This window comes from Bos mutus, chromosome 10, assembly GCF_027580195.1.
Source record: "Bos mutus isolate GX-2022 chromosome 10, NWIPB_WYAK_1.1, whole genome shotgun sequence".
Taxonomy (NCBI): domain Eukaryota; kingdom Metazoa; phylum Chordata; class Mammalia; order Artiodactyla; family Bovidae; genus Bos; species Bos mutus.
In genome coordinates this window covers 11,164,289-11,179,951 of record NC_091626.1, presented here as the reverse complement: position 1 = coordinate 11,179,951, position 15,663 = coordinate 11,164,289, and the positions used below count along the sequence as shown (strand labels likewise).

The window sequence follows — 15,663 nt, the reverse complement described above, 5'->3', positions numbered from 1 at the left end:
GTGTTTTTAATTCTCATTTTAAAAATGGAGACAAGCAAAAATCTTTCCAGAACACTACCATGTTTAGTCATTGATCATCATATAGTCTGGTCTTGCTGAACAGATTTGTAAGACAAATGAGAGGACCCATACCTTGCCGGTAAATATCCAACCCTCTATATTTGAAGCATGTCACTGTTATTAGCAATTATTCATTAGCAGAAAAATAAAGAAGATGATAACAGAAGAGAAAGTACAAACAATCCTCAGAGAAACTGTGGGGCTACCCCAGAATCACCATGGGACTGAGAACAGCCGGGTTCCCCCATCCCAAGATGGAAATCTGGCAGTCTACTCTGGCAGTAGCAAAGAGGCTGTCTAAACTACTGCTCATTGTATCTTGAGATGCAGTGACTACATATCATAGAGCTTTATACTGCCAGCATGTTTCTCAAATTGTTAAGAATATTAATTCTTATACAAATAGTAAACATGCATCGAAGTTTTCTTTAACTCAATGAGGGAACTAGCAGAATGGCAGTTGAATACGAAGAAGAGGGGAAAAGGAATGTTGGTTGATACTGTACAGAGCAATAAATTTTCTTTGCAAGTACTTCATTCTTTGCCTATGCACTCCCAACAACCCCCCCCCCCAAAAAATCATTTCACTTTATCAGTTTTCTATGCACTAACATCCAAATTTACCAAACTGTAAAATATCTGGGATTTAATTGTGTATGGTTTAACAAATAGTCACTATTTTCTGAGCGGTGAGCAAGAGGACTCATTAAAAACTCTTGCATGGTTTTAAAAGGGTCACACAATCACCCTTTTGCCTTGCTTTGGATTAATTTTCTTGAATAATATCTTGAAGCCAAAATTAAAAGTCATTCAAATGCACTGGTGTTCCTATATACTAAATGGAAGAAAAACTTTACCCCTAGGTTGCCCAGCCAAAAAGAGTCCAAAGAAGGTCTCTACCTACAACTATAAGCTAGAAACTAGACAAGAAAATTAAACATTTAGAAAACATCTGTTCAAAATTGTACTCAAATATATTTAAGATTTTTCTGGTATAGTAACTGATGGAACTCTCAAAGAATCTCTAGAGCTTAGTCATAAAAGCTGTTATTTGATCCCCTAGCTGATTACTGGGGTAGATATATTTCTAAACACATGACCACTCAAGGGATCACATCTGTGGCTTATCCATATTGTCTTGGTTCACCTTAGTTTAACATCACTTCTGTATCTTCAAGCTCATTTTAGTACAGCCCTTGTGGGTCAGCTGGTAAAGAAACTGCCTGCAATGCAGGAGACCTGGGTTCAATCCCTGGGTTGGGAAGATCCCCTGGAGAAGGGAAAGGCTACCCACTTCAGTATTCTGACCTGGAGAAGTCCATGGACTGTATAGTCCATGGGGTCGCAAAGTGTTGGACACAACTGAGAAACTTTCACTTTCACATGATAGTAATGAAGAAGATTTCAGGTTTCATTTATATATTCACATCTGCTTACGATTCCTGTCAGATTAATCCATGCTGTGAGAGTACGACAGAAATGCTGAAAACGTAATGTGAAATAGGTGAAACTTAAAATAGTTTACTTATGTGTCTTATACATACCCAATACTTTCCAAAATGGCAATTTCCGTGGTTAAGACAAATTGGTATGTGGTCCCATATACAAAAGCAGCTTCCATGACAGCTCTGTGCTCTAAAAAAGAGAGGGGAGGTGAGAGGGAGGAGAGGTTAGTTTGTGTGATTCTATTTGAATACTTTCCTACACCCTTTTATGCTCTACTATGTTTAAAGAAAAATCTTTTGTAGGGATCCCAGTTGGGAAAATGCAGGCAGTTAAAGAAGTTATAAAAAGTCTGTTCTAGTCAAGTCAAGGTAAGAGCAGAACTAAGAGGGAGTTAAAAATGAGTTATACTTGAAGATATACAACAAATATGTGATATTTTTTTCCCAGTAGTAGGGCAGAGAGTATGAATTCACCACACAACTTTTATATGTTATATTTTATATATGAATATGTCTGTATGCTATTTATGGCTTATTTTTTTAATCAAACTTATTCTTATCTAAAAAGAGACAATTCTATAAGGTATATTTTTAAAATTAACAGTTCCTCTACCCTTGACCCCATTTCCAATTTCCAAGGGACAACTACTTCCAACTTTCTTAGGTATTTACCTCCAAATCCCTAAATGACACTCTTACACTCTTATTTCCTGTTTATTTGTGTGTGTTAGTATTGTCTACTGACTTCCCACTATGAAAGATGATAAATAGCTCTCTTTTCTGAAACCTCATTCCACAAATGTACACAATTCTATCCCCTCAATTTGCCCAATATAGTTCTAGTTTTTATTAGATCAATAGTCAGTTTTCATATTGTTCAGTTCAGTTCAGTCCAGTCGCTCAGTCGTGTCTCACTCTTTGTGACTCCATGGATTGCAGCACACCAGGCTTCCCGGTCCATCACCAACTCCTGGAGCTTGCTCAAAATCATGTCCATCGAGTCGGTGATGCCATCCGACCATCTCATCCTCTGTCGTCCCCTTCTCCTCCTGCCTTCAATCTTTCCCAGCAGCAAGGTCTTTTCCAATGAGTTAGTTCTTCACATCAAGTGGCCAAAGTATTGGAGTTTCAGCTTCAGCATCAGTCCTTCCAATGAATATTCAGGACTGATTTCCTTTAGGACTGACTGGTTGGATTTCCTTGCAGACCAAGGGACTTGCAAGAGTCTTCTCCAACACCACAGTTCAAAAATATCAATTCTTTGGCACTCAGCTTTCTTTATAGTCCAACTCACATCCATACATGACTACTGGAAAAAACTATAGCTTTGACTAGATGGACCTTTGTCAGCAAAGTAACGCTTTCTAATATGCTATCTAGGTTGGTCATAGTTTTTCTTCCAAGGAGCAAGCGTCTTTGAATTTCATGGCTGCAGTCACCATCTGCAGTGATTCTGGAGCCCCCCAAAATAAGTCTCTCACTGTTTCCACTGTTTCCCCATCTATTTGCAATGAAGTGGTGGGACCAGATGCCATGATCTTCATTTTTCAAATGTTCTCTCCTCTTTCACTTTCATCAAGAGGCCCTTTAGTTCTTCCTTGCTTCTGCCATAAGGACGGTGTCATCTGCTGGGATTCAGTGAACCCTTCTAATTTGGAGGCTCAAATCCCTCAGTTCGGGAAATTTTCTTAAAGCATTCCTTTGACAACTTCTTCATTTCCATATCTTATTTTCCCTTTTTTTTCTCACTGCCATTTCCAGGTAGTTATCTTCCCCTCCCTGACCTAATCTTCTATCACTGGAATCACATTTCATCAGATTATTCCACTCACCACTCTGCCTTGTTGGAGTCATCTACTACCCCACCCAGGGTTAATCCCCTCATCTCATGAAAAATTTAGCTTCTGTCACACTGTCAGGCTCTCCTTGCAAAATCCTAGCCTTTCAGTCCTTGGTCTTTTTTTTTTTTTGGAAACTTTACATAATTGTATTAGTTTTGCCAAATATCAAAATGAATCCGCCTCCTTGGTCTTATCTGGAAACTCCAGTGATTTCTCTTCAGCCCTGCCTTAACCACTCAGAGCCACTGTCCCACTTCAGGCTTGTAATCATCAATCTGCAAATCCTCCAAATTTTCAATGTCTAGCACTTCCCCCCAAAAATAAACACACACACACACACACCCTTCCATCTCTGGGTCACTCGTCTAGTACATAACCTTAACCTTCCTGAATTTACAGTCTTACCATTTTCACTGTCCTTCACCCACCTCAGGTCCTCTCATCCCTCCTAGTCCAGCTTAAATTCCATGGTCAGTCTTTATAATCACTCACCCGCCTATCTAGCCAAAACACAGTCCAAGTTAAATCAAACAATTTGCCCATTCTGCACTTACACCCATAAAAATGAATATGACTGGGGGAAGAAAACAAGAACCTGCCAGCATAACCACGCCCACGGTCTCACTTCAGATTACTGACATCAACTATCACTGCTGCGTAACAGCCATTCTTTGTTTTCAGGCCTTCTAAAACAACTGGTTCATCTCTTCTTTCCTCACACTATCTGATCACTTTATTTCTATTTCATTAAGAAAATGAATCAATTAAGTAAAACCAAAAGTTCCCAGCATCGTATGTATCTGCCCCCTTAACTAAATTGAAGCCAATATTCTGTCTTCTCTCCTAACACCATAGGTGAATTTTCCACTCTCCCAGCAAAGAGCCACCCCTTCCCCCATTCACTAGATTTCATCTACCCTAGTCTACTCAAAGATGTTGTTCCAATCATTTTTCCTTCCTTTTTCTCCATAATGTATTTTCCTTTTTCCACAAGATCTTTCGTGTCAACATACAAATACGCTTCTTAAAAAATTCATCACTCAACCCCACATACTGCTCCAGCCACTGCCTCGTATCCTCCTTCCCTTAATAGCAAAATCTCGTATGAGACTCCATAGTCACAGTCTCCAGTTGCTCTCTGCCTATTCTTTTATACCCTAGTCAGGCATTTATCCCTACCACTCTACAAAAATCATGTATATCAAGGGCATGGGTAACTTCATATTGCTAAGCATAATGGCCAACTGGTAGTTCTTATCCTAATTAATCTTTCAGCATCCTTTGATACAATTGCTACTATCTCTTCACTAAAACTCTATCTTCACTTCATTACACACAGGTCATTCCTTCCACCTCCTCCACTGACCTGTGAATGATGAAGTATCTAATGAGTTCAGTCTCTTTTCCATCTAGCCTCACTCCCTTCATGGTCTCCTCTGGTCTCACAACTTTATGTCATAAATGTATATCCCTAGTCTGTATTCCACCATCAAATGCAGACTAGTAATATCCAACTACAACTACCTTGTTGATATCTCTACTTGCCTGTCTAACAGGTATTTCACAAGTATGGTGTCCGAAAGTTGATTGCAGAGCTTTCTTCTCCAAACTATTTCCAGTATGCCCCACCTTAGTTATTAGCAATTTCACCATTCAGGGAGGGAACTCGGGCCAAAATCCTAGAGCCTTGTCTCTGCTATCTCTCTCAATCTATATCCAATATGTCAGAAAATTCAGTACCTCTTACAATTTTAGCAAACTACTGCTAAAATTCGAATGTATTTCCACTGCCACTGCTGCTGATACCCTGGTCCAAACCACCCACCACCATCTCCTGCCTGCATTATTGTGATAACTTCCTGATTTTCTCCCTTATTCTACTATTGCTCCTTCTACTCTATTCCAAACCCAGAAGTCAGACTGATTCTGTTAAAATATAAATCATGGATTTCTGGCTCCACTATGGCAGTGTAAGTCCCTGTATAGTTCATTCCTCTTACTGACTTTAATTACAGACTGTGGACAAAATACAATAACCTGAGGGGCCCTGAAAAGGAAACAATTAATAGGCTGATTGTGGGGTATTATTTTACATGTACATTAAGTTTAAACTATGTAGCCATCAAGCTTTATGTCTGTAAAAATAGAATTTTCCAATAAATGATTTTATTTCATAGAGCATATACAATTTTAAATGTTTTTAACAACATTTTATACTAACATGTCCAAGTTATAACCATTAACATAAAAATCATGAAAGCATAATTACTATTTGTTTATAAAACATTTATAAATTTCTTTATGACAAAATTACCTATTAAGGCTAAGGTGATGTCAAAACTTTTTAAAAGTCAAGAAAAATATGTCATAAACAGCAAACACCAAAATAAAAATGGAAGCCAAGTCAGTCAACAACATTTACCAAATACTATAAACTACTGAATACTAAATCAGGTACCATGAGGACTGTTAGGAAATAAAAACAGTAATAGCAGACACAGAGCACCTACTATATAACAGCAACCTTTTTATTTTTTCAAATTCACTTGGTTCTCACAATAACACTAAGAAGTCGGCACAATTATTTTCACCATCTTAGTGACCAAGAAACAGGTTAAATAAATCAGTTGTCCAAGGTCATGTGCTTGCTTTGGCAGCTCAGACACTGAAATTAGAATGATACAGAGAAGATTAACATGGTCCCTGCACAAAGATGACACACAAATGTGTGAAGCATTCTGTATTTTTGGGGCTTCCCAGGTGACGCTAATGGTAAGGAACCCACCTGCCAATGCAAGAGACATGGAAGACATGGGTTCGATCCCTGGGTTGGGAAGATTCCCTGAAGGAGAGAATGGCAACCCACTCCAGTATTCTTGCCTGGAGAATTCCATGGACAGAGAAGCCTGGTGGCCTACAGTCCATGGGGTCACAAAGAGCTGGACATGATTGAAGCAACTGAGCATGCCAAGGTCATACTGTAAGTGGGTGGTGGAACAGGGAGTCTAACCTAGGTGTCTGGCTCCAGAGTTCTTGTTCAATCACTATACTATGCTGCATACTTGAAAAAAGAAAATGTAATGGTAAAAGATCCTTTAAATTTATTTTAAAACATTAAGATGGTAGTTAAAATACATTGTGTTAAGTCCTTCAACATAGATGCACAGCAAAGATTAAAGCAAAAATCGATGAATACCTGGTGTTCCAATGGCTCTGACATATGAGAATGCAATGTTTCTTTTCCCTTTTAGAGCATTTTCTATGTTCTGAAGGTCTCCCAGGGTGGTAATATATTTTACTTCATTAAAAAGAAGAGCACTAAAAAAAAAAAAAAAAAAAGAAGAAGAAGAAGAAGAAGAAGAGCACTGAAACAAACATATATAACTGGTAGAAAAATCTGATAGGCACTTAATTATTTAATACATATTTTGAGTAAGTTAAAGAACCTAATCAAAAAAGAAATTTAATCTTCTGAACAAACTCTCAGTAGTAAGAACCTAAGAATTTCAATACTGAATTAAAATCACTCTCGAAATCATTATTCTGTCACTGAGAACATCAACCAGGGACAGTTATGAGAAATAACTGCTTATCCTCTATCACAACTACCTCAATATAAACTATATTTACTAACATTCTCTTCTGGCCAAATAATCCCTTACAAACCTCTCAGCCATAGACACGTTTGAGCCCTTCACACGTCTAAACTAAAGCCTTCTTTCCATTGCCTATAAGGCCCTGCATGGCCTACATCTTGCCTACTTCTCCAACATCATTTTGTTCTACCATTCCTCATGTCTACCCTACTTTAGGCAACACCTCAGGGTCTTTGCACACACCATTCTCTTTGCAGAAAGCTATTCCCTCTGCTCCTTCTCATACATACCGCCTCAGCTTAAAAATCATTGACTTAGAGAAGCCTCTCTTGTATAAGTAGGTCTGCATCATTTTCCTCTTCAATTTCATAATATTTGCTCCTTTGTAGTTCTTATCACAATTTGTAATTATTCATATATATTTTTTTACTTGTTTATCCCTGCCTCTCTCATTAAACTGTTACCTTCTTGAGGCGAGGACTTTGTCTATTTTGTCAGTATTTCCATAATAACTTAGAATTGAACCTGGCACATTTAATGTATAGATCAGAATAACTGATCACATTAGTTCATTGAAAAGAATCTCCTTTTAAAAACTTCTATGTAAATTCTCTGTAACTAACAACAAATTCCACTTAATCTCTACATGCATATCTGTCTGTATGTGTATTTTTGTTAAGCTAGACTTTATGAATTTTGAAAGTTGTTCCGAGTCCACTTACTTAGTAAGCAAAAATGTTAGTCACTCAGTCATGTCCAACTCTTTGTGACCCCATGGACTACAGCCTGCCAGGTTCCTGTGTCCACGGAATTCTCCAGGCAAGAATATTGGAATGGGTAGCCACTCCCTTCTTCAGGGGAGCTTCCCGTTGAGGGATTGAACCTCATTGCAGGTGGATTTTTTACTGTCTGAGCTACCAAGGAAGCCCAAGCTTCATTCCAATAAATTAGTCAATCATAGTTTCCTCTTACTGAAAAACATAGCACTTTCCATTAATATAACAATTCTCAAATTTTCTGGTCTCAGAATCTCTTTATACCCTTAAAAATTACTGAGCTCTTCAATGGGTTTGCATTTATGTAGGTTTCATCTATCAATAGTTGCCAAAACAGAAATTAAAACAGCAATTTAAAATGTTAATTCTTTAAAAAATAAAAATAAACACCATTGCACATTAACACTTTTGATTAAAAATAACTAAAATTTTCAAAATGAAAGAAAAGTCTAATAAAAAGAGTGGCATTACTTTACACTTTTGTAAATCTCTGTAACACTGAACTAAATAGAAGACAGGTAGATTCTCATATTTGCTTCTTTGTTCAGTCTGTTGTGACACCACACACACGTCATCTTTAGAAAGTGCATTCATAAAAAAATGAAAGTGAAAAAGGCAAACATCTCAATATTATAAAAATATCATAACTTCAGGGGCACCCTAAAATGGCTGCCCTAAGTTACACTGCTTAAATATTTACCTACACATTACAGATTTCTTCCACTTTTTAAAAGAAATGTGAAACTTAAATTTCTGTAATTCCCAGGGCTCTTGTTTTATTTTTAAAAGAAATATTTACTGAGAAGTACTCACTATTTCCTAGATATTTTCACACGTTTTCATTTAAATCTTCAGGTGGCACTAGTGGTAAAGAACCCACCTGCCAACGCAGAAGATGTCAGAAATTCAGGTTAGATCCCTGGGTGGGGAAGATCCCCTGGAGGAGGGCATGACAACCCACTCCAATATTCTTGCTTGGAGAATCCCATGGACAGAGGAACCTGGCAGGCTATGGTCCACAGGGTCACAAAGAGTCAGACATGACTGAAGTGACTTAGCACATTTAAATTCTCAATAATATTCTTGGGAAATTTCTTGTTACACAAACACACACACACACACAGGAACACATATACAGACACACAGAGGAAAGAATCTCAGAGGTTAAGTAACATGCTCCAAGACATACCAGTAGTCACTGGTAGAGATTTTCAAACCCAGGTTTTCTGACACTTTGCCTGTAACTTTCTAAACTGTTATTACTGACCCCTCATAAATGAATGGTAGGACTTCCCTGGTGGCTCAGATGGTAAAGTGTCTGCCTACAATGTGGGAGACCTGGGTTCAATCCCTGGGCCGGGAAGATCTCCTGGAGAAGGAAATGGCAACCCACTCCAGTATTCTTGCCTGGAAAATCCCATAGATGGAGGAACCATTACAGTCCATGGGGTCAAAAAAGTCAGACATGACTGAGCGACTTCACTTTCACTTTTCATAAATGGTAAGCCAGGTAAAAAGAGAGGCAATTAATAAATAGCAAGAAAGTCTCCGTGGCAATCTGGGTTACTGGCTGCTTATACATTTTGGCTAGCAAGACCAGAATTACCCTCAAGTTACTTCAAAATCACTGGGAGGCACCATCTAGTGAACATAATCGGACTGCCATGTAAATTCTGCTTGGGAATTACATCCATCCATTTACTTTACTGCTCTAGAAGCAATTTTTTTTTTTTTTTTTTGCTTCAAAAACCAAACCCAGGAGTAGAAATCTAACCTTTTCCTCAAAAACTGTAAAGTATAAATTAATAAAAGCCAGTGTTTGGGGGGACACTTCCCACATGTCAGGCATAGTACTAAGTATATTATAAGTAGTGGCAATTTATCAGTTTGGGACTGACTGACTCTCTTGCTTCAGAAATTCCCAGTTTTCTGTCTTCATGGTGAGCAAAGTCCAAGTCCCCTCATACAAGCTGATCATTTTGTAAATTTGCCTTTCCAGGTTCTCTGCTGCTAGGCTGTATGGCCCAGAATCACTTGTCTGACATCCTAAACTGGGAGCCAGTGATGTAAAGAATCAGGGACGGTGCAGAATTATTTCCAGAAGCAGTGGCAGCAAGAGTCAGCTTCAAAGGCAGGAATGACAACACTGCTAACGACAGCCGCAGTGCCAGCAATGCAAGCTGTGGCATTTGATGGCCAGCAGAGATGTAGCAGTCCTCCCGAGACTAGCTCTGTGTCATGACCATGACTAATTCAGAGCCACATAAATCTGAGTCCAGCTCTCCAACCCTTCTAGTGAGACTGAGAATCCCTATATCCTCTCCAAATTCTTTTCTGCTTAAGCCAGTCAGACCCAGATTTGGGGGTTTATAACTAAGAACACCCAGGTACGCTCTTAGTCTTGCTTAATTTTCATGGCAACCATCTGAGATCAGTACTATCATTAACTCCATTATGTAGAAAAGGTCATGGGACTTAAAGAGGTCATCTTGTCTAAAGTCCCAAAGCTTATTATTATTAAAGAGTCATTATTCACGAGGTAGGAGGAGGAGAAAGGGAGGACAGAGGATGAGATGGTTGGATGGCATCACCAACTCTATGGACATGAGTAAGCTCTGGGAGTTGGTGATGGACAGGGAAGCCTAGTGTGCTGCAGTCCACTAGGTCACAAAGAGCAAGCGAGTGATCCACGAGGTAATAATAACCTAGTTTTGGTTATGACATTCATATTCTCATGATCTCTGGGATTATTCCCAATGGCTTCCTAACTTTAATATATTTTTAAATGTTAATTTCCAGAATATACGGACACTGAGGGATCTCTAGGATCCATTCCACGGTCCTTTACTCCAGTTCCAAGGAGGAGAAATGGGTTAAAGGAAAAATCTGTCTTAGGATTTTCCTGCTCCAAAGATGCGATAAAAACACGTGAGCCTGTTCTGACCTGGGGGCTCTTCCTGCCCCAGAAAGGCCTTCCTTTCCCTTGGCATACTCTTGCTGAGACTCTCCTAATACAACCACTAGGCACATAAAATATATGGTCAAGACTTCAGTGGGTGTCAGAAAAAAAAAAGGCGTTGGTGGGGGCGGGGGGACTCAGGAGTCTACTCTACCCTGCTTTTAGAGCAGCAGGTTGCTTAGCCTTTTTTTCAGGAAAAAACCCCACTTTTTATTATGTTCTGTCACTATTCAAATTCTAAAAAAATTCAATAAAAAGGAACAGTTACCTTCTATTTTACCAAAACCCTTAGGGCAAAATGAAAAAGAGGGAGTAGGGAAAAGAGGGAAACAGCACGGGGAGACAGACAAATTACTTTATCTAAATTAATTACAGTTGGCCAGTGGGTTCTGCATTCACAGATTCAGCCAACTGTGAATGGAAAGTATTCCAAAAAAATAATTCCAGGAAGTTCTAAAAAGCAAAACTTGAATTTGCCATATAATAATACCTATTTACACAGCATTCACACTGTATTAGGCTAAGTAATCTAGAGATGATTTAAAGTTTACAGGAAGGTGTGCATAGGTTGTATGCTAATATGTAAGGGACTTGAGTATCTGAGGATGCTGGTATGGGGGAGAGGGGGTCAGAAAGGGAGGGGGGTTAGGGGGTGCTGAAACTAGTCCCCCTCAAATACTGAGGGATGACTGTATATTACACAAGGCAGATCCATGTATAAAATGAAATATCCCAAATACTTCAACATTTTCTAAATAATACAATTTAAAAAAAAACTGAAGCCAGTGAAACGTGAATTGAGAAAACAAGTAATAAAGTTCAAAAACATCAGGAAGGGAGCAGCCTGGCTCAGGAGTTTTAGAGGAAGATATTTCCAGTAGGATCTTTCTCCAAAGCATCAGTCTTGGTCTTTTTGTCATATGTTATACATTCTCCTCTCGGAGAAGGCAATGGCACCCCACTCCAGTGCTCTTGCCTGGAAAATCCCATGGATGGAGGAGCCTGGTAGGCTGCAGTCCATGGGGTCGCTAAGAGTCGGACACGACTGAGTGACTTACACTTTCACTTTTCATTTTCATGCATTGGAGGAGGAAATGGCAACCCACTCCAGTACTCTTGCCTGGAGAATCTCAGGGACGGCGGGGCCTGGTGGGCTACCATCTATGGGGTCGCACAGAGTCAGACACGACTGAAGCGACTTAGCAGCAGCAGCAGCAGCAGCAGCAGCAGCAGCATACATTCTCCTACTGGCTTACCACTTAAAAAATTCTTATCACCAGAAATAATCTTACAGGCTTGTAACATAAGATTTCTGCTCCTCTAATTTTTAACAACCAAAAAGTGAAGCTTCCCATTTCATTCTTCCACCAATCCGATATTTTCTGAACACATAACACATGTCACACACGATGCCATGCTCTGGTAGAAGGATTGTGTATAAGAGGGCACACTCTGAGGATACAACCATTACTACCAAAACAGGATGCTTGTGGTGATAGAGGTGGATGTGTGTTTATAATATTAGTTACTACCAAATTAACAAAGAGCTGTGAGGAATTCAAATCTAAGACAAGTAATTATTTTATTACAGTTTCTCCCAGTATGTCACTATCAAACAGGAACCCAGGTGACAATACTGGGTAGGAACAAATCTGATAGAGATAAAGGATTTAACAATAGCTCACAACCTATCAGAAGGGACCAGCCTGGGCACAGCTCAGGAGTTTTAGAGGAAGACACCTCCAGTAGGATCTTTCCCCAGAGGCTCTATAGCAACATCACCTAAAGTCGCAGTACCCAGGCTCTGCAGTAATGCATTAAAAATAAACTGTTAGCAGAAATTATGATAGTTGAAAATAATTCCCATAATATCTGTATGATTGTCAGGAATATATTAACCTTAAGAGGAAAGAAACCTTCCATTTGACTAAATATTGCCACAAGAATATCAATTAGCACACCTTAATAAAGAGTTAATGAGATTTAAGTGTTTCTCTGCAGCACTAGACAATCTTTCCTTTTTGGATCATTTGATAAATTTCTAGACATCAATAATGACTAGTAGGGGAAATGGCCTTTATTGGCATTTAGACTGTTTACCATCTGAGCCACCAGGGAAGCCCACCTTTGAGATTACAGTGCCTCAGTCTCCTATATCTCTATCTGACTTGCCTCAGGAGTGTTACATAAGGTTTTCTCAATCAACAAATAAAGATTAATTGTTACTTAGTGAAGTAACACTAAATATTATCTTTTTCTAAATATTACCTTTCTTAATGCCATCTTAAAGCTGGGAAGTGAAATTTTCCTTACAGTTACCAAACTTTTTGACTGTATATATTTTAGAAAATAGAGCTAAGAATTCTTAGACTCTAAACCTATAATCTTACCTCTATTTTAAATTTTATTTATTTTGCACATTTTAACACTTTGTAGGACTCAAAAAGTATCTGCAAAGTTGAAGAGTGAAAAGTCTACCTCCAATTCTCTCTTCCCATCCTAGCTTTCCCATTCCATTTCCATAAACCAATCATCAGTTTCTTGTGAAACTTTGAAATATTTATACTAAATACATACAAGAACTGAAGAGCCTCTTGATGAAAGTGAAAGAGGAGAGTGAAAAAGCTGGCTTAAAACTCAACATTCAAAAAATGAAGATCATGGCATTTGGTCCCACCACTTCATGGCAAATAGATGGGGAAACAATGGAAACAGTGAGAGACTTTATTTTCTTGGGCTCCAAAATCACTGCAGATGGTGACTGCAGCCGTGAAATAAAAAGACGCTTGCTTCTTGGAAGAAAAGCTATGACCAACTTAGACAGCATATTAAAAAGAAGAGACATTACATTGCCAACAAAGGTCCATCTAGTCAAAGCTATGGTTTTTCCAATAGTCATGTATGGATGTGAGAGCTGGACTATAAAGAAAGCTGAGTTCCAAAGAATTAATGCTTATGAACTGTAATGTTGAAGACTCTTGAGAGTCCCCTGGACTGCAAGGAGATCCAACCAGTCAATCCTAAAGGAAATCAGTCCTGAATATTCATTGCAAGGACTGATGCTGAAGCTGAAACTCCAATACTTTGGCCACCTGATGCAAAGAACTGACTCAGTGGAAAAGACCCTAATGCTGGCAAAGACTAAAGGCAGAAGGAGAAGGGGACGACAGAGGATGAGACAGCTGGATGGCATCACCGACTCAATGGACATGAGTTTGAGCAAGTTCCGGGAGTGGGTGATAGACAGGGAAGCCTGGCATGCTGCAGTCCATGGGGTCTCAAAGAGTCAGACACAACTGAGCAACTGAACTGAACTGAAATGCATACATGCTATAAATATATATTATATATGCCTCTGTTAGAAGACTATTTCTCCTAGATATCTCAGTGTTCCTGTACAGTCCAGCTCTCCTGAAGATGAAAACTGATAGGATACAAAGATGGAAAATGTCTCCTCTTAATCTTGTCTTCTTTTCTCTGGAGCCATCTGCTTCCATTCAAAGGTAATAAAATCTTTCTTATCTCCCCTGGAGCTACACTCTTATATTTAGGGACAGAAACCTTTATCTCCCACCCCAAGCTATTTACTTAAATTCCAGAGAAAAAGATAAGTGCTTTATCTCTAGAAGGAAAAAGTAGATATGCCAGCTCCTATATAAACTCAGAGATTCATAATTTAAGCTCTTCTCCAGACCTTGCTGTAAAAACAGATGTTAAGAATACAGCGTTCACCTTGCAGCTCTGTGGAGAACTGGATAAAGCAATCCAGTACTATCACGTTACTCTGACTGCTGTTATTGCTGTGTGTGATCGCCGATTCCAAGACTTGGCATTTCTACATGTATATACGTAAGGAGGGTAACATCGAAGACCCTTCAGAGTTTTAGACTCTAACACTTCCTTTCTTATACACACAGAACTCTGCTATACTCTAAACACTTGGTTTATGTCATTAATATATCCTGAAAAATCAATGTGTGAAAAATCTTAATAGACCATTAAGTCAACATACTTTTAATCACTGATGTTTTAGGAATATTTTAAATGTCCTACCAAAAAAAAAAACTCCATGATTTAACTGGCCATTATGGTTCAAAAATACGCAGTTCTATAACTATTTAGTGTAGGATTACCTTAGTTTACACTTTTTATTCTAAGATTTTACTAACTCAATTCTTTCTCTAATTTCTGAGACTAAGAAATTGTCTAAAACCTTAATCTTTTCTATTTCAAGTATAAATAACTGTAGATTACTAATCACATACAAATGTATCAGTATGTGTGTATTAGGGATAATGGAAGAAAAGAACCCATTTACAACAGGAATAGAAGACATAAAAAATGCCTAGTAATAAATTTTACTGTCCAAGCATACACAAAGAAAAAATTAAAACACTACTTAGAGGATACACAACTTGAATAAATGGAAAGACATCTGGTTATGGGATGGGAAGATTCATTCAAAGATGCCAAGTATCCCTAAAATAACTTATAAATTTAATGCCAGTAGGATTTAGTCAGGGAGAAGAAGAAATTGGACAATCCAATTTTAAATGTCACATGTAAATAGAATAAAAATGTAATTCTAGAAAAAGAAACATGAAGGGACCTGGATCTTTCGGATATGCTGTGTTGTGCTGTGCTTAGTTGCTCAGTCGTGTCCAGGATCTTTCAGACAGTATATTATAAAGCCTCAGTAATTAAGATAACAGTAAAAAAAGAAAAAAAAACAAGACAGATTAATGAAACAGAAAGTCCAAAGTAGGCCCAAATATGTATGAGCGTTTAGTATAAAAAATGGCATCTTGAAAACTGAGATTAATCTCAGTTCTGTTGGGATAACTATTTAACCACCTGATTACTATATAGCTAAGTTCATTGCTCATACCATTCACCTAAATTCCAAACAAAGCCAAGATTTAAATGTAAAAATGAACCAGTAAGACATTAAGAGAAGAAATACACCCACATAAATAGAATCTGATC

At 38.3% G+C, this 15,663-nt stretch overlaps 1 protein-coding gene and 1 non-coding gene across 4 annotated transcripts in view; one reads left to right on the top strand and one right to left on the bottom strand.

The window, feature by feature from the left end:
- Positions 1–15,663, bottom strand: part of TXNDC16 (thioredoxin domain containing 16) — a 92,928-nt gene that overhangs the window by 53,177 nt on the left and 24,088 nt on the right. For all 3 annotated transcript variants that reach the window (XM_070378494.1, XM_070378493.1, XM_005899959.3), the window contains 2 exons: positions 6,543–6,664; positions 1,605–1,695 (listed from right to left, as the gene is read on the bottom strand). In XM_070378494.1, the coding sequence (XP_070234595.1) occupies positions 1,605–1,695; positions 6,543–6,664 (213 nt within the window). The remainder of the gene's footprint in view (positions 1–1,604; positions 1,696–6,542; positions 6,665–15,663) is intronic.
- LOC138989675 (U6 spliceosomal RNA) lies at positions 5,988–6,094 on the top strand. The gene has a single exon (XR_011465919.1). It is a non-coding gene; the product is annotated as a U6 spliceosomal RNA (small nuclear RNA).